General features: G+C 54.8%; 2 protein-coding genes across 2 annotated transcripts; both read right to left on the reverse strand.

The window, feature by feature from the left end:
- Positions 1 to 3146: 3146 nt before the first annotated feature.
- HAPLN4 (hyaluronan and proteoglycan link protein 4) lies at positions 3147 to 10115 on the reverse strand. The gene is made up of 5 exons (XM_041760365.1): positions 9799 to 10115; positions 8748 to 8865; positions 8071 to 8433; positions 6146 to 6481; positions 3147 to 5733 (listed from the first exon to the last, which is right to left on the reverse strand). The coding sequence occupies exons 1-5, from the start codon at positions 9799 to 9801 to the stop codon at positions 5342 to 5344; spliced, it is 1212 nt and encodes a 403-aa protein (XP_041616299.1). The 5' UTR covers positions 9802 to 10115; the 3' UTR covers positions 3147 to 5341.
- A 1005-nt stretch (positions 10116 to 11120) lies between these two features.
- TM6SF2 (transmembrane 6 superfamily member 2) lies at positions 11121 to 18138 on the reverse strand. The gene is made up of 10 exons (XM_041760362.1): positions 17943 to 18138; positions 16283 to 16386; positions 15755 to 15852; positions 15583 to 15686; positions 15110 to 15192; positions 14596 to 14720; positions 13964 to 14065; positions 13555 to 13647; positions 12751 to 12870; positions 11121 to 11869 (listed from the first exon to the last, which is right to left on the reverse strand). The coding sequence occupies exons 1-10, from the start codon at positions 18035 to 18037 to the stop codon at positions 11663 to 11665; spliced, it is 1131 nt and encodes a 376-aa protein (XP_041616296.1). The 5' UTR covers positions 18038 to 18138; the 3' UTR covers positions 11121 to 11662.
- Positions 18139 to 19173: the final 1035 nt, after the last annotated feature.

A 19173-nucleotide genomic window follows, 5' to 3' on the forward strand; every position in this document is an offset into this window, starting at 1 on the left:
AAAAGCAATGGTGGCAAAAACAAAACAAAAAGGAAAACAAAGTCAAAAGATAAATGCCAAGCTTGGGAACAAATTTTCAAATCAGAGATAGAGGACTTGTCTTAATATATAAAGAACTCCTACAGGGATGCCTGGGTGGCTCATTTGGTTAAGCATCTGCCTTCTGCTCGAGTCATGATCCTGAGGTCCTGGGTTTGAGCCCCACATTGGGCTCCCTGCTCAGTGGGAAGCTTACTTTTTCCTCTCCCTCTGCCACTTCCCCATTTGTGCTTTCTCTCTCTCTCTTTCTGTCAAATAAAATCTTAAAAAAAAAAGAATTCCTACAAACTAACAGGAAAAAAGACTAATAATCTATAGCCAAATAGGCAAAGTACATGAATAAAAAGTTGACAGAAAAGAAAATACAGAGGCTCTTAAACTACAACATATACTCAACAAAATAATACACATTTTGCAGAACACCAGGATGAACAAAGAGCCTATTTAAAAAGAGAATCAAATACATCTAAGAAGAGAGGGAACTTGCCATTCATCAGTGATGACAACATACCCAAACCGCAAATGATTTATGGCTTCCTCAACCACCTGCACCTAAGGTCAAAGTAGAGGATGTTTGTTCAGCCTCACACATAAAAAGAGAATTGCAAGTGACAACCACAATGAGATACCATTTTTTTTTCTTCTGGCCACGTCGGAGGCTGGCCGTGCACCCTCGTGTAGAGCCCCAGCACCCGGATGGTGGACCTTTTTTTTTTTTTAAGATTTATTTATTTATTCATGATAAGGCAGAGACACAGGCAGAGGGAGAAGCAGGCTCCATGCAGGGAGCCCGACGTGGGACTCGATCCCGGGTCCGCAGGATCATGCCCTAGGCTGCAGGCAGGCGCCAAACCGCTGAGCCACCCGGGGGATCCCCCATTTTTTTTAACCTATTGTGTTGGCTAAGGTAAAAAGTGATAACACACTATGCTGATTAGGAGGTGCGGAAAGAGGCAGGTATATCTATTATTGGTCGGGGTATAAATTGGCCCCATCTTTAAAAAGAAATGGAGATCGCTATCAAAATGGGAAGTTTGACTCCTTGATTAAACAACTCCTGATGTCATCCTCCAGTTATACCTGGAGTTGTGTAAGATGATGTGGGTACTTATTATTAACAGCAAAATAGGGGAATCTAAATGCCTGCCACGAGAAGACGGGCTATAAAAATTATGGTGCATCCAAACAATGAACACTCTCCTAACCTTCAAAAGAATATGGGGACCTTTATATGGTGATTTGGAACTATTTTAAAAATATACTATTAAGTAAAAGAAGAGTGACTTTAAAAGTATACAAGGCACATGAATGTTTCATAGCAGAATATTCACAATCGTCAAAAGGTGGAAAAACCCAAATGTCCATTAAATGAATAAACAAAAGGTAGTATATACATACCAAAGAATATTATTCAACCATAAAAAGGAATAAAGTCTTGACACGTGCTACAACATGGATGACCTCAAAAACATTATGCTGGGTGAAAGAAGCCAGACACAAAATGACACATATTATATGATTCCATTTTATTTATTTATTTGTTTGTTTGTTTATAATTTTTTTGGAGAGAGAGAGGGTGAGAGTGAGCAGGAGGGGAGGGGCAGAGGTAAAGGGAGAAAGAGAATCTCAAGCAGGCTCCACGCCCTGCTCAAAGCCAATGCAGGGATCTCGGATCTCATCATCCGAGATCACAAAAGGAGCAGGAATCAAGTCAGATACCCAACCGACTGAGCCACCCGGGGGGCCTTTATATGATTCCATTTATATGAAACATGAAGAATAGATAAATCTATAGAGACAGAAAGGAGATAAGCAGTTGCCAGGACAGAGGGGAGGGGGAAAGGAGGAATGGGGATCCTTTGCTTTTATGGGTGTGGTGTTTCCTTTGGGGATGACAAAAATGTCTTGGAACTAGATAGATATGCTACAACTGTGTGAGTTGTGTAAATGCCATCTGTGTAAAAATGGAGGAAAAATACATATGCATGTTTGCTTGAGTGAACATAAAGTATCTCTGGAAGGGCTTGTAAGAAACTGGATGTCTCCCGGCAGTGAACTGTGTGGTGTAGGATGGGAAAGAGCGATTTTTCTGAATAGCCAACGTCAGAAGGGCTCTATCCAGGTTGCCATCCTTTAGCTCTCCTTCAGGTGGGCCCTAGAGACCTCCACTCCAACAGTGCAGCAACTCCAGCAGAAAGATGGTTCCCTAGGCCCCATAGGTCCACCAAAATCCCAGGGACTCAGTCTCAAAGTCCGCCTGCCTCCCAGTCCATCCCTGGACCAATCAGGATTTCCCAGGGAGGGTGCCACAGCACTCATTGGCTGAACTGGGAGGGGGTGGGGTCAGGTCCTACGAGTATCATTCTAAGAGTGGTCGTTAGACAATTACATTTTCCTGGAAAAACTAGGAAACTGGAACCGCGGAAGGGAGAAAGAATGCCAGCAGGGGAAAGGTCGGATGAAAGAAATCCCGTGCACTCATGCCTGGAAATATGCCCCTTACCACTCCCTCTTCAGGGAGGCGACGGCCCATCAGCCCAAGGCGGTCTAACCCAGTGGCTGGGCCACCTTCAAGTGAGTGGTTGGAGTCTCTAAGCTCTGTCACATCGGGTATTGAGGGAGTGAGCAGTGACATCGACTATCTCACTTCGATAACCTGATCACTTTTACAGCTTTTTCTCTTCTCCCTTGGCTTGTATCCAGAAACTTTCAATGTTTCTCACTCCACCATCCCCCCACCCCCACTCCACCTCTGCACCAGGGATGACTTGCAACCTCTCTGCCTTGCTGGTGCAAGAACTTTCTGTCCAGTTTTGCACACTTTGTACCTAGGGAATTGAGAGGAACCACTGGATTTGTCTTCGGCCCAAGCTGGACTGGGTTGAAACGGGCCAGACACATGGGGGAGGATGCAAGAAAGAGAGTGAAGGCAGACTGGGGGAAGGGAGGGGAGGAATTGGGGAGAGGACAGTCCTGGGGAATGACGGGGGTGGCTTCCCAACCAAATCATCACCACACACACACCCCCAGCTGGGAAATACTTTGCCCACCTAAGTGCATTCATGAAGTAATTACCCACTGGCTGCCATACAACAACAACAACACTTTTTTTTTTTTTTTTAATTGAGCCCCTGCTATATGCTTTGCACTCACTGGGACCTCAGAACAGCTCTGGTACAGAGGAAGAAACAGGCTCAGCGGGTTGTCACTTGGTCATAGAGGCAGGATTCGAACCCAAGCCCACCTGATTCCAAAACTCATAGATGGGTTTCCTTAAGATGGGTGTGACAGTAAGGTGAGGGGTGGGATGCTTCCAGGAGGGCCCTCAGTGCTACTTCACGTAAGACCTTGGAGCTGAGGTCTCCCATAGTTGGGGTGGCTTTGTTCTTGGACCATCTCTCCTGAGCTGGCTCTCAACATGGGGGTCAGGGGTGGAGGGTGGGGAAGGAGGGGATCTGGCTGGGTCCTAATATCTTAGCACAAATTGTCCTTTAGAACTGGGGCTCACTGCGGATTTTGAAGTTTAAAAACATTCCATCTCTCCTGGATCTCTAAGGAGTGAAATGAGGAGCATGGGGCTGTTAGAGGAGAGAGGAGCTCAGTGAAAATGGAGATGTGGTCTCAGAAGGGAAAAGGGGAGCCCAGAGCTTGCACAACATAAAGGGCCAGGGCTGCCAGAGTCAGTTTTCTCATCTGTGCGGCAGCAATGAAAACACCTGGGGGTTGCAAGAGTGTCTCATGCACTGTTGTCTGGGATATAGTTAGCGTGCAGAGGATCTCCAGCAGCTCCAGAAGTCCAGCCATATCTGGGGATGCTGCCTGAGGCTGGGCCTATCTGGTTAAGGGGCAGACATTAAGCTCTATGGGGTGCAGTTACAGCCCATAGTAAGAAGTTCCTGAGAGCTGGGAGTTGGTTGTCATGGGGACGATGCAGACAGTCTCTATGGTGATAGCTCGGTGAGGGGGTGCTGCTGACCTGGGAAAGCCTAGGGGGAAAGGTGTTCTGTTACCTCAGACACCAGAGTTTGGTTTCCATAGCAACAGCTATGGGGTTTAAGCAGCTTGGAGGCAGAGTTTGGAGGGTGGCAAGGAGCTGGCATGCACCTGGGGAAAGGGGCAGGGTGTTTCCATGGTGAGAGCCAGGGAACTGAATGCTGGGTCACTCTTGGGACAGTTAGGGGGTTGGAGAGGGTGGTCTTCCCGACTGTTGGTCAGGACGGGGACATCCAGAAGTGAGTAGTAGCTCTCTAATGTCCGGAAGGTGAGATGGGGAAACGTGTGGTATCCATGGTTACAGCTGGCGGAGGCAGGTACATCTCCATGGGTGTGACTGATGAGGGAAGGGCTGTGTGACTAGGTTACAGGTAGAAGTTGGGCTGGTCGCCTTGGTAACAATGGGAAGTGGGACAGCTTGTCTCCATAGTGAGTGACATGGATCCTATAGATCCCTGGGCCCAGGGGATGGTCTCTTTGGTGACAGCCAGGAAAGAGGCCATCAGGTAGGAGCAGATTTGCTCCCTCCAGAGATACCTGAGGGGCGGGGCATGGCCACCAGTCATGCGAGCCAGCTGGGGCATGTCAATCTGTTTTAGTGGGTGACAGACAAGGCAGGTCTTCCCTGAAACTGGAGGGGTGGGGGTATTCAGGGTGACCTGGAAACATGGCCTGTCATTCTGCACACTTTGAGGGATTCACAGGGGAAGGAGGAATAGGGATACCCAATTTCCAGGTCATCATTGGGGAGAGGACAGAAGCCCAGTCTCCATGTGATCATGGGGCATGATCACCCGGTGAATTCGGAGATTTCCATTTTTTCTACATGTAAGGGGGAAAGGGGTTCAGTGTCCAGATGACCATAGGGGATTAATCTTCAGTCTCCAGGGAGATGCAGAGGCCCTGAGGCCCATCTCCAGATAATCCTGGGGGTCCAGCCTCCAGGAGACCATGGGGGATGGTTCTGTCTGTTTTCAAGTAACCTCGGGAGGCGTGGTCAGTCTTCAGGAGACCTCAGGGTCTGTTGCCCTCCAGGGTGTTCAGGTGGCATGCCCCATCTCCTGGGGAAAGTCGAGGGAGGAGGGGAAGTCCACTGTCCAGGAGAGGTGTGGCCTTGATCAGTCTCCCAGAACTGGCTAGTCTATGAGGACCCCAGGGGGCGCAGCCAGTGTTCAAGACCACAGGAAGCCCCGTCAGCCTGCAGGGCGCCGCAGGGGGCGTGGCCAGTCTCCAGTCACGTGGCCGGTCTCCTAGAGACCGCAGAGCACTCGGCCAGCCGCCAAGCACCCCAATCATCTGCGCCCGGGGCCTAGACGCGCAACGGGGTCCAAGCAGCGGGGTCGCGCGCGCCTCCGGCCCAGCCACCGCCTCCGGCCCAACCCCAGCCCCAGCCGCCGGGCGCGGGGTCCGGCGCACCGGGCGCGCGGTAGCAGTAGACGCCAAAGAGGCGGCGCGTGGCGTCGGGGAATCCTAGGCTGCGGACGCCGGGCCGGCGGCCCCCGCAGCGCGCGCGCGGGTTCACGATGGGGTAGCGCGCGCTCCCGTCGGCCAGCCAGCCCGCGGTGCAGCGGTCCAGCAGCTGCAGCTTCCACGCCGCGAAGAGCTGTCCCACCTTGGCCACGGCCGCGCCGCGCGCCGCGCACGCACGCGCTGCTCCCGAGAAGGGCACGGGCCGCAGCGGCTTCAGGAAGAACACACGTCCTGCAGTGGAGTGGGGAGAGTGCTTAAGGCCAATCTCGGGAGCTGGCCTCCCCAGGATTCAGACGCTTTCCACCTCCCACGTGCCTGCAACCCTGGACCCGAACCACAGGACTCAGGAGCACCCCCACCCCTGCAGTCCTGGATCCCAGCCTTGGCCGGGGCAGCGTCGGTGCCAGGCGATGCTTAACTGCCGCGCCTTGGCAGTCCGGGGGTGGGATATCCCGGTCTGGACCCCCGGCCCGAGGGTCGGAGTGGATAGAAGGGGCTAAACGGAGGGAACTGAGAGGGCGGGAAAGAGATTGAGAGGGAGGGGGACCTGAAGAGGACTCTCAAGGGGCGGGGCCTCGCGGGCGGGGCGGATCCCGAACCTGCGGGGGGCGGGGTCTCCTCCCTGGGGGCGGGGCCTACACACCCGGGAGGTTGGATGTGAAGCAGAAGGCGTCGTAGCGTTCCTCGGCGTTATGGCGGTAGCCGTAGTTGCGCACGCCCCCGGAGGCGCCGCCGCCGCCGGTCCCGGCGCTCCCGGCTCCGCCCAGGCCGCCGCAGGGCTCCCGGGGCTGGCTCACCGGGTACTGCACGGAGCCGTCGCGCAGCCAGCCTGCATTGCACCAGTCCAGGCCATCGCGCCAGGCCGCGTGCAGCTGCTCTGCCGACGCCAGGATGCCGTCCTGCTCAGCGCAGGCGCGCTGCGCCTCGGCGAAGGTCAACTTGTAGCGGCCTCCACGGGGGTGGTAAGGGAAGACAACGCCTGGGAGGACAGACATAGGGTTCAGCTCGGGAATCCCAGCCCTCCCCTACCCACCTGACATCTGAGGTGCTGCGAAACTCTTCAACCTAGAGTTTCCACTCCATCCCTCACTCTGGCCTTAGTCCTACCACCCGGGTTCTCAGCTCACTCCCCTTGTGGTTCCCCTTGCCTTAAGCATGGGATTCACTTGACCTTCCCTTTTACTTACTTAATCATGGCCACCCACTTCTACCACTGGAGACCTTTGCTTATGTACTTTGTTTTCCACTTCTCCCATCTGCTGCACTCCTATTCATCCTTCAAAACCCAGCCCCCACCACCCTTCTTCCTTCAGTCTTTAGTGCTTCTGACAATTCCTCAGCACTGGGAGCTTCCATCTGGTCAAGCCCTGAGCCCATGGAGCTGGGAATGTCTGTGACCACTGCTGACTCCCCCAACAGGGACCCGAGACCTCTTTGATCCCCAACATTATCCAGGGCAGTTCCCACTGGTTTCTCTTCCACCTTCAGTTCTTATAACTTGTACTTCATTGGACCTACAGTCAACTCAGCTCATCAGCATTCTGTGTGTGTATTTGAGGGGCAGACCTTGGAGATGGAACATGCATCTTTCAGCAGACTCTGGGAGGAGCAAACAGGGGCCAGAAAGAAGACCTGGAGCCTGAAGGCCGAGGCTCGAGTTCTAGCTCCGCCACTCACTTGCATGTACCCTGGGCAAGGCTCTAACCTCTCTGAGCTAGTTGCTCATCTGCTGGTAATAGCATCTCCCTCAGACTTTTTGGGAAAATTAAACAAGAGACCTCAAAGACCTCTTCAAGCTCTTTGAAAATGTCCAATAAAGAAGAGGTGCTGCTATTATTGCTGTCATTTGCTATTGTTGGGAGGTTCAACAAGTAAGGGCTCTGAAATCTCTCCCAGAATCTTCTCTGGGGGACTGAGGAAGGCGACCCAAGTGGGAGATAATTCCTCAGATAGAAACCCCACTTTCCAGCTCCACAGTCAGAGCACCCCATCTCCCAGCCACAGTGATTGGCTCATGGATGGACACATGACTCAACCTGGGCCAGTGAGGGACAACCCTGAGACTCTAGCTAGCACTGCTAGGAAATTAATAGCTAAGTTGGAGGAGGGAAGCCTGGCTCTACTTTTTGGTTCCATCAGGGGAAACCTGCCTGAAGAACGCTCACTTAGGGAAACAGAGCTGAGGGACGAATTCCTGACATGGTGTGAGTGGATCTCCCTGGATCTTGCTGGGCCTGGATCCTACCCCCAGGGTTTCCCAAAGCCCTTACTGTTGGCACTTTAGACTGGATCATTCTTGGGGATGTGAGGGGGGAGAGACACGACTGTTCTGTGCATTGTAGGATGTACTGCAGCATCCCTGACCTCTGCCCACTAGATGCCATCAGCAACCCCCTCTAGCCATTGCCAATGTTCCTGGGGAGGAAATTCACCTCAGATCAGAACCATTACCCTACCCTACCAAGCCTCAAATTCTTTTAGGCCAACTTGATTTGGTTTCTTTCCTTTGCAATACTTCCTACCTTCCTCCCTTAGAAACATGCTTCATCCTGTCCATAAGCTGGTTACCTTCCAGGTCCAGCTTGACCATGCCAGTGTCATCCTCCAGCTCATTGGTGACCTCGCATTCGTAGCGCCCGTAATCCTGCAGCGTAACATTTCGGAGAACCAGGGAGGCATCCCCGGGTCCATCGCCCTGCAGTTCGGCCCGCCCGCGGTAGCTGCCAAATGCTCGGTGCTGGGGGCCCAGCGCCACGAAGACGTCGGCAAAGGCCAATGGGTCCACCACCTTGGTCCACTTGAGGCGCACCCCGTCGTGGTCGTGGGCGGCTGCCTCATAGTGGTAGCGGCAGGGCAAGACGATGGTGCCCCCCCTGTGACTGACCACCTGCCCGGGCGCTGTCTGCACCACCACGGAGCCCGACTCACCCTCTGCGGGAGGGTCAAGTAGGGTTCAGAAGAGGTCCTAGGGGGCGGGGTGGGGAACCTGGGGAAGGGAATCCCGGGAAAGGGAATTCCAGGGACGTGCTGTGGGAAGAAGGCTTGGGCGGAGTTCAGGGGGTCGGAAGGTTAAAGGAGATCAGGAAAGGGAACTAGGACTCAGAGGGTGAGGGACTTGCGGGGGGGGGCGGGCTATGACCCTCAGGAATGCTCCATGTCTACCCACTGTATCCTCCCTGCTCCCAGGCAGTCACATTCGGGCAGGACTCCTGCAGGGCAAGACCTGCTTCCGCTGTCAGACTCACCGAGCACGTGCACGACCTTCTTCCGTCCGCGCTGCGCCCCTGCGGGGGCTGTGAGCAGCAGGACTCCCCAGGCCGCAGCCCAGAGCGCGCCGGCACCGAGGGCCGCCCGAGCACACACCTGGGGGCACAGGGTACTCGGTCCCGCCTCCTGGACTTGGCCTGTCGGAGGACCAGCCCCCTGACCTTCCCTCCCCACCGCGAGGACTTCTCGCGTGCCCAGGTCCCTACCCTGGCCAGGGTCCCAGAGGACTCGCCCAAGGAGAAGGCTGGCGGACCCTTCCAGCCCTCCCCCTCCCCCCACACCCCTACCTCCCTACCCCCGCCGCACTCTCCCGGAACTTCACATTCCCGCTCCTCCACCAAGCCCACGCCCCCGGGCTCACATGCCCAGGGTCTGGCGCCGGCAACCCGCCAGCTCCCCTAACCCCAACCCCGAAGGCTCGGAGCTCCGCCCCCTTCCGTGGCCGGCCCCGGCCGGGATTGGGAGGGAGGGGGGATGGAGCTGGAGCAGCGGCAGCGGCAAGGTTATCGGTGCGCCAGGAGACTGCAGCAAAGCGGCCGGGGTGTGGGGGCGGCGGGGGAGGGGGGTGCGAGGGGGAGAGTCAGAGACGGGTAGAGACGCGGAGAGAGGGCGAGGAAAGGGAAAGAGAGAGAAAAGCAGGGAGAGATGAGGAGAGACGGAGGGAGAGAGAGGGAAAGACACAGAGAAGGGTAAGGAAAGATGGAGAGACTGAAGGGAGAGAGGAAAGAGAGCAAGAGGGGCAAAGAGAAGAGAGGCTTGGAGGGAGGGAGAGATAGAGACTCGGAGGATGAGAAGAGGGACCAGGAAGACCAAAAGAGGGAGAGAAAAGTAGGGAAAGGTGGAGAGGGCTAGAAAAGGAGAGGCAGAGTTGGAGATGCAGAGATAGAAGAGGGTGAGAGACGGCAGGGACGGGAGAGACGGAGCGGGGAGAGACTGAGAAGAGAAGCACGGAGGGACGCAGATTCAGACACGGAGCCAGACAATCCCAGAGAGGCACCTACCGGGACCCGCGCCCGCGGCCCCACTCACCATCTTGCCCGTGCGGCCCCCGCCGAGCGGCCCCTACGCGCCGGGACTGCGCTCCCCGCACACCCAGGAAGGACTGGGCAAGTCCCTTCGGGCGGCGCAATCCCGGCGTCTGCCTGCAAGGGGAGGAGGGAGGCGAACGGGGGTGCGGGGAGGAGCTTTAAAGGGAACGCGGCGACGCGCACTCCTCGAGGAAACCCGGGCGCGGGCGGAGGAAGGACCGCACTGGACAGTCAGTGCAGGACAATGATCCTGCTGGCTGATCTTGGGTGGGCAGAGGAACCTCTGGGCCTCAGTTTAACTCTCTGTAAAATGGAGGAAGGGGGCCTGACGGAGTCTTCCATCTAGGATGCCCAAGGTGAGCCGGGGGGGGGGGGGGGGGGGGGGGGGCTGAGTAACCTGGGAAAGGGGCGTGGCCTGCAGGCCTCAGTTTTCCCATTTGTCACTTGGTGGCCATCCAGGTGTCTTGGGCCCTGGCACCCAAGAGGGGCCCACTCTGCGGGGTGGGGGCCCACAACAGTCACACACTCTGCAGAGGGAACATGCAGCAACAGGTCCAAATCTGACTCTGCCTTTTACCTATGTAGGACCTTGGAAGAGGGACTTGGTATCTTTGAGCCTCAGTTTCCACCTCCAGGAAATGGAGTGCTGTTTTTTTGTTTTTTGTTTTTCAGGTTTTATTTATCTGAACTAGACAGACAGACACACACACACACACACAGAGCGAGCATGTGCAGACAGAGGGAGAACCAGACTCCCTGCTGGGCAGGAAGCCTGATGCGGAGCTCCATCCCAGGACACTGAGATCATGATCTGAGCTGAAGGCAGATGCTTAACCGACTGAGCCACCCAGGCACCCCAAGTACTGGTTCTTTGGTGAAGATCCAATGGTTAGACATACAATGGGTTCCTAAAAAATGTTGGTAGGGGTGGCGAGCAGGGGAGCCTGATCAAGCCTCTGACCCACTCTGGGCCTGAGTCACCCCGAACCTGGCCCTTTACCCAAGTTCAAAAATCAAATCAGGAAAAAAAAATGAGCCTTTCCCCCCAACCCCTTGGCTGCCTCCTCAGCCCCAGTTTCCCCCAAAATATGAGCCAATCATACAGCAGAGTCAAGGTTATAGGGTCCACGATTGGATGGGCTAGGCCAGGGCTCAGTCCTTTAGCTCAGATGCATCCAGGAGCCATGACCTCTGATCAGGACATTTGCAGCCTACGAGCTCAGTTTCCCCATCAGGAATATGGGGTGAGATCCAGCATTATAACGCTTGAGGTTAGCCCTTGGTAATGGTATATGGTAGGTGCTTAATAACTGTGCCACACCATTTGTTATTATAATTTATTGTCAGATTTTGGGTGTTTCTCTCCTGACTGACCTCAGGCTGGTCTTTGGACCTCTCTGAGCCTCCGTTTTCCCCATCTGGAAGATGGAGCTGTGCAAACCAGCCAGAGGCCGACTTCTGCTGTCCAGCACCTCTGGCTCCTGGTGGTCATGCTGGCAGTGATGGGTAGGCCCTCATGGGGTGAAGCAAGTCCTTCACCTCTGAATCCTGAAACACTCAGGCAGCAGCAATATTTGGGCATCAAAAGGTTTTTTTACTAAAAGGATGCATGGGGGTATGATGGGTAACTTCTGGAGTAGAACAGTCTGTGTGGGATTGGGGTACCATGACAGTTGAACATGTCTAGCCCTCAAGGGCACATGTGTCCCCTGGGTCTCCCATCCAGCTCATTGGCCTGATACCATCATAGCCAGAACCAAAGACACCTGGAGATGTACTTCCTATCTCTAAGAGACCCAGCCCACCCTTCCCACAGCAGGGCTGGCTGGGCATGGAAACCGAGTCCTGGGTCGTCTCCAGCCCTGTCAATGCTCCTTCTTGTGGTGTGCCAGAGGACCAGGGGGTGGGCGCAAGAAGAAGGCAGGCCACCACAGGCAGCGGAAGGCCAGCAGATGGGGACCCAGCGCATACAGCAGGTTGTACCCGAAGAAGCTGGCCCAGGCGTCATCAGGCACGCGGTAGGTGAAGGGCGTGCGAAGATGCATGGAGGCACCCATGTGTGAGAACTGTGCCTAGTGGCCACACAAGGAAGATGTATGTCAGGAGCCAGGAGAGAACAAGTCCCAGCAACATCCCACCTTAGGGAGCCCAGGGGGTCCCTGTCCCTCTCACTGGCTGCTGACATGTCTCCCCTCTCTAGTTCATCTGTCTGCCTCTAAATATCTCTGGGTCCACATTTCCTGTCTGTCTATGAACCTCTCCCCAGCTGTCTAACCATTACCATCTTCACACTGTTGGACCCTGTTTTCCATCTCTGATCTGGGTCCAGCTCCTCCTCCCTACCCCAAGCAGCTGCCTTTGACACAAATCCTGTTGATTCTACCCCAGAGATGTCTTCCTGGTCTCCACTGCTCGTGCCTCAGGCTTCATAACTTTCCATCAGGAATCCTGAAACAGGCCCCCCAGCTCTGACTGGGCCCTCCACAGCTCAAACACATTCCATGGCTCCCCCAGCTCAGAGTTCAAAGCCTTCAGTATCTAGCTGTCAAATTCTCTTGCCTCTGCCTCTGTGTTGTGGTTCTACTAAACCACTATCCCCCTCTATGTCTTTATGCTGTTCCCATTTCTGAAATGCTCTTCCTTGCCTAGAGAACTCATATCCATACACCAAAGCCCAGCTCCTATGCCCACTCTTCTGGGAAACGTTCCCCTTCTGGAATTGCTCTCAGCCCCTATCCTTTCCTCTCTCTAGTTATGACCCCATGGGGTTGGGAGTGTTTGGGTCAGGTACTTTCTCCTCGTAACTAGAGAACCCTAGGGTACCAAGCTGGGGCTGGGGCCTCTCAGAGGCTCAGCATCACTCTGTTCAGGGAGAGCACAAAAGCAATTGATGGGCAGGCAGAAAATTTCTTCCCTACAGACCCAACCACACCTTCCCCGCCCCACACCACACCTGGCCAACAGCTCCAGCAAACACCAAGGCCCAGTCAGGCAGCCAAGAACAGCCAGGGAAGATGAGGGCATAGGCAGCCAGGCCATAGAAGGGCAGAATGTAGAACATGTACACCAGCATCTGAAGGACACACAGCCAATAGAATGAGCAGCAGCTGCCTTTCTGACACCCCTGAGGTGGAAGCCCCAGGGAGGATCTGACCAACCTCAGACCTCAGGCTCTCTGCACATCTCAACCCTGTGTACATCGCTCCTCTATTTCCCTTGTGTATCCAGCCCCCTGAGCTCCACCACATACATACATACACACACTGAACCCACCCACATTATTCCAGAAGTGGCAGGTGACCCTGGCCTGGCCAACTGGAACACTCCAGTCGTCCCCCCCCCCCCCCGGCCATAATGATTAGTGACAAGATGGGCATATTATTCAGTGATGATGGCATGTGGGCCAATCAGAGCCTGCCTGAGATTTATGCTTAAGCTCTGGATATATAGAAGCTCACATTCCTCTGGGGTGGCTAAGTAGGGCAGATGGCAGCCTGGAGCTGCCCAAGACTATCTCTGCAGTCCCACAAAGTGACTACTTGGGAGTGGAGTCCATGCAAAGAAAACAGAGCCCAGAGACACAGGTAGCCTTAGCTCCTAGATCCAGCCATACTTGAAGACCATATCTGTCTTCCAAAATGAATTTTTGATAGGACAACAAACTGACTTGTGTTTCCGGTACCTGCTTCAAAGAGGACTTGCTAGACCTCTATCCATGGCAGGACCATATGCTCTCTCTTCCCATCTGTCCTCTCACCTGCACCTTCGGATAGGCCACGGGGTCCCGTAGGTATGGCTCGTACTGATAGATGTAGACAAAGCAGGCATCTGTGGGGCAGTCAAGCACCACCTGGAGCAGAGAGACAAACCAACAACCTACCTCAAGAAGCCATTTTTCCCACAAGAAGCCTTTTCTACCCTCCCACGCAAGTCCCATACCCCTTGCTCTGGCCTCCATTAGCCTTGGTTCTCTCTCTTTGGCTGGGAAGGGTACAGAGAATGGGGCTTTGTCATGGAACACTCAGATGAGACTTGATGAAGAACTTCCCTGGTTGATGAGAAAGGCAAGCAGTGGCCTTTTTGCATTGGCTAAAGGAACACGGTTGATGGGGACAGAAGAGTGGGCTGGAGGCAGAAGAAAGATCGGTTGACAACTGCAGACTCACCAGGCCCCGGAAGAAGGTGAAGAGTCCAGTGAGGGTGAGGTATATGACAAGGGCCAGGTCAACTGGACGTCTCAGGATGCCCTTTCTTTGTTCCTCCTGTACCTGCCCCATAGGAGACAGACAGTGTGAGAAGTCTGGTATCCAGCAGGCACTCAATAAGGCTTCATCCCTTCTTTCCTAATGGCCAAGGAGATGCTTCCAAAGAGGCAATGTTTCTTTTGTTTTTTTAATATTTTATTTATTCATGAGGTACACAGAGAGAGAGAGGCAGAGGGAGAAGCAGGCTGCCCTCAGAGAGTCCAATGTGGGATTCGATCCCCAGACCCCAGGATCACGACCTGAGCCAAAGGCAGAAGCTCAACCACTGCATGACCCGGTGCCCCTACCCCCCGCTTTAAATATTTTATTTATTTATTTGACAGGGAGAGAACACAAGCAGAGGGAGCAGCAAGCAGAGGCAGAGGGAGAAGCAGGCTCCCAGCTGAGCAGGGAGCCAGAGCAGGGACCCTGGGATCATGACCTGAGCCGAAGGAGACACTTAACCGACTGAGCCACCCAGGCGCCCCCAAAGAGCCAATGTTTCCGATCAGAAGTAACTCTAATGAGGGCCACTCAGGCATGTTGGCACTTACCATAGTGGGGTTACAGCAGGTTGGTGCCCGGGACTGGTTGAAGATCCTCATGCCAGCCCAGCATGGGACTAGCACATAGGGGATGGCAAGGAATAAGGTGGGGCTGACCTCTGAGCTGTATTTACCTATCATGGTAGGAGAGAGGGAGTATCACTCAGTGAGGATCACTCAGGCCTGGTGTGACCCATGAGTCACACCAGACCCCCTGGCTGGAAGTAGTAATTCACAAATGCAATCTATTCAAGCTCTGGTACCTCTGGCTCCCCAGTGCTCATAAGGTGGTGTCCATGTTCCTCAGCCCGGCCTGCTTCAATTTACTTTCTGGATATGGCTTCTATGCTTCAGCTGTTCTTTGCTCCCCTTTGATACACTCTGGGTGTCCCTCCTGCTCAGCCACCCCCCACATACTGGGCTGCCTCTCCCCTCTACCTCCCAAGACCTACTTATGAATCTTCTAGGTGTAGCACAGTGACCCAGACTGAGGAGATGGGATCCTTCAAAACCAAGTCCTTACCAAGGATGTTTCCTGGGAGGAACACGAGGATAGTCATGATGAAAGATCCCAGCCAGTATAGTCCAAGGTTCCGGTATCTCTTCCTGGGGCAGGGGATGTGGGGTGACCAGTAGATGCCTGTTCCCCAGTCTCAGAGCCCTAGCAAGGGTCTACCCTGGGCTCCTCAACTCTAGGTCCCTCCCAGTTTTGTCCAGGACAGAAGAGACAACAGGGAGATGAATGAGGGACTGAACAGACCGTCTGTCTGAGGACAGAAGTGGCTGCCTAGGCACAGGAGTGTACAAAACAAGAGAGCTGACTACCATTCACTCCTGTGACATTCCCTGGAAACTTCTCCTGACCACTCCTGGCTGGAGCCCTAGAGAGGCCTTTCCCCTACAGACACTTCTGATTGCATCCAGGATTGGGACCCCACCTGAGGACTTGATCTCCTTCCCAGGATCCAAGTGCCACTCACCCATCCCCCCACGAACCTTCTGCGGATGGCACCAGCCATGGCCAGGTAGAGGAAGTAGTGAACCGTGCCATCCCAGTAGCAGATGAAGACTCCGTGTGCAGTGCGCAAGTAGGGCTCTCCCTGCAGGGGCAGGTCAGGGCTCAGCTGAGCAGCAGGGCAGGAGGCATCCCTGGCGACCCCCTACATACCTCCTTGATATAGAAGTCCATGAAGCCCACCACGTAGCCATCTTCCTGGAGAGCAATCAGGAGGTCCACCACAGAGGTGAAGGAGAAGACAGCAAATACTGTGGGGAGAGTGGGCGGGGCATGGCCCAGGTAGGGGCGGGGCCTGAGGCAGCGTGTCTGGGACCCAGAGTCCAGGTAAGGAACTAGGCTCAACTGCTCCCAGTCACCAGTCCACAGGTCACATGACCCACAGCCCTGCCTCTTGAGGAGGCACAGTCCCTGACTCTGGGAGTCCTCAGGCTGAGAAGGCACTGACCCTGCCCTCAGGAAATCCCAAAGTGATGAGGAAGTATGGTCTTTTAGGGGCTCCCAGTCTGATGGAAAGATACAGTCCTGCTCTCAGGAGCCCCAGGTCTGAAGTGGGAGGTCCTCTGAGGTTCCCCAACCAATGAGGTTTCTCCAGTCTCTTTGAAGTTCTCCAGTCTGATGGAAGCCCTTTAAGGGGATGGAGGAGGCCCCTGCTCACACAGTTCTCTCCTACTGACTCACCAGCATAGAGTGGGTCATAGTAGATCTCGCCGGGGGACAAGTTGTAGATAGTCACAAAAAGAAGACCCAGGATCAGGGCACTCATCAATGCCAGCCCCAGGGGGCTATAAAGAGGGAAAACAAGTCAGAGAGGCCAGGCCCAGTGCTGAGGCCCCACTTCCACCCAGGAATCTCCTATCCTGAAACTGCCCTTTCCCTTCACTAGGCTGTTACCTGAGCTGTTTCTCCCTCCTGGAAACTCCTTCCAGAAATCTCTTCCACTTGGCAAACTCCTACTTATCCTTTATGGCCGATCTTTCATGGTTCCTCCTCTAGGAAGCCCTCCCTGACTCCCTAGAAAGACTCATTGCCAAACTTAGGGCAAGTACAGAGGGGGCATCAGTTAACTCTTTCTGACTACACAATCCATCCCGTCACTTGCTGATACATGTTTGATCCGGTTTGCTGCCAGTCATTCAACACCACAAAGCCACTGTGTGGCCAGACCCAGCTTCTAAACCTGTCAGGTCTCTAGTGCTCAGCACTGTACACCTCACTTTCTGAACCTCCTGACTCCTCCCAGCTGAAGTCCAAATGCTTCTATCCACTCCACCCAACCCCTGCCCTGATCTGTCCCAATCAACCAGGTAAGACAGGTCAACCAGTTGCATAGATAATAAATAGAAGCCAGGATGGAAGCCTCCAACACTAGTGGGAAGAGTGGGAAAGCTCTTCAAGGTCCTACACTCCCCTACACTCTCTTCAAGCTCCTACCTTTTCACGGACCCCTTTGACACCTAAGATCCCCATCCTGGCCCTATCTGACCAACAATGACAATTATACTAATCAGATGAGACCACACAAGCCTATGCACATAATTTGTAATCCTTAACTGTAACTATGGGATGAGGTCTAGGATTATATTCATTACACACTGAAGAAACACAGGCTCCCAGAAGCAATCTGGCTCACCCAGGATCCAGGGGGGTGGAGGCAGGAATTTGTACCCAAGGAGCCAACCCCACAGTCAAGACTCCCTCTACCCCATGTCTTGAGTTGAGCTAGGTTGGGGACTGTGAGGGCTTGCAGATGCCCGGCACCCTAGTGACAAGATCCACAGGGCTGGGGTTAGGAGACAAGAGAGGTCACAGCATGTAGGGGACACTGAGGCTAAAGACAGGGTGGGCCAAATTTTAACAGAAGAAAGTCTCAGGCCTGCGATAGGCGATGGAGGGGTGGTGGAACAGAACTCCAGTGTGCCTGTGTCAAGAGCTGGGTAATCAGAACCTTATCTGGGGCAATACTTTGACCTTTGGTAACTTTGGAGCTGGGCACATCCCTGGAAAGATCCCAGAAACCCTCCAAAACTCTGCCCTGGGGGTGGGGGGGTCTGCTCTGTTTCTCAACCTCCTTTCCCTTCAAGCCCAAAATGTCCTAGGAGCGCCCCGCCCCCCCTCCCCCCCATCAACACAGAGCTGCCAGGCCCGCGGAAAGGGGCCTTCAGGTTGCATGGTGGGGGACAGTTCTGGCCTAGCCCCCTCCCTCCCGGCAGGAGCCGCGTAGGGACTCAGGGCTCGGGGAGCCAGGCTCGCCGCTCGCGCATCCTCGCCTCCCGCCACCGCCGTCCCGGTCCCCCGTTCCCCCTCCCCCGAGGCCGCCCCGGCCCCTCCCCTGACGCACTGCGAGAGCGCTGAGACGTGGCTGAGCACATAGGACAAGGGGAGGGCGCCGAGCGACAGAGCCGCGATCTTGCCGGCCAGCGGCGGGATGTCCATGGTGGCGACGCCTGGACCCAGGCTCGGTCCCCGCGCGGCCTCCAGGGCGCTCCGCAACTCCGCGGCCGCGCGTCTAGGTGGAGGGGGGGTCAGCAGGGACCTGGCCGGCCCCGCCCCGCCCCGCCCGGCGCAAAGGTCGCCCCCCCGCTGCGCCAAGGGCTGGCTGCTGTTCCCTAACAGGCCAGCGCGTCCCGGGGAGCCTGAGGCCCCTCGCCCTTGTAGCGGTCCCTTCCCCCACCTCTCCCCTCACTTCTCAGTAGCCTTCCCCGCTGCCCAGCCTCAGTTTCTCTAGTAAAGGTTAGAACACCTTGTCTCTGGACGCTTCCGCTCTTGAGGCACGGGACTGCAACCTGGAGGCCCGGGCTAGCAACTTCGTTCTAAGGGAATTTGTTCTCCAGGCCTTCTTATGCACTTCTGCTCTCTCTGTCCTAAGGACCCGTGTACCTACCTTGACCCTGAACGGGTCCCGTTTTATTTTTAAGATTTTATTTATTCATGGGGCAGAGAGGCAGAGACACAGGCAGAGAGAGAAGCAGGCTCCCCACCGGGAGCCCGATGCGGGACTCCATCCCAGGACCCCAGGATCACGACCTGAGCCAAAGGCAGATACTCAATCAGTGAGCCACCCAGGTCCCCAAAAGGGGTCCCTTTTTAAAAAAATTATTTTATTTTATTTTATTTATGGTAGTCACACAGAGAGAGAGAGAGAGGCAGAGACACAGGCAGAGGGAGAAGCAGGCTCCATGCACTGGGAGCGGGTGTGGGATTCGATCCCGGTTCTCCAGGATCGTGCCCTGGGTCAAAGGCAGGCGCCAAACCGCTGCACTACCCAGGGATCCCAAGGGGTCCCTTTTTAATTCCACATTCCCTAGACATTCCTCCCTCTAGGATCAAGTGGGCATTGGAGGCATTCCGCGCTGATGGATGAACCTCCATTGCTTGGACACAGAGTTTCCTTCAGGGCCCTTGGATTTGAATGTTCACAGTGGCCACACAAGTTTAAACGTGTGTCCCAGTGTAAAGTTTTGACTCTGGGGATCATCTGGAGGCAGGCAGCCAAAGTCATGGGTTGGGTAGTCCCTTGAAGGACTTGTGTGCTGTGTTCCTCCCATATAGCCTGGGCACCTCAGGGGAGC

Source organism: Vulpes lagopus, chromosome 7 (assembly GCF_018345385.1).
Source record: "Vulpes lagopus strain Blue_001 chromosome 7, ASM1834538v1, whole genome shotgun sequence".
Taxonomy (NCBI): Eukaryota; Metazoa; Chordata; class Mammalia; order Carnivora; family Canidae; genus Vulpes; species Vulpes lagopus.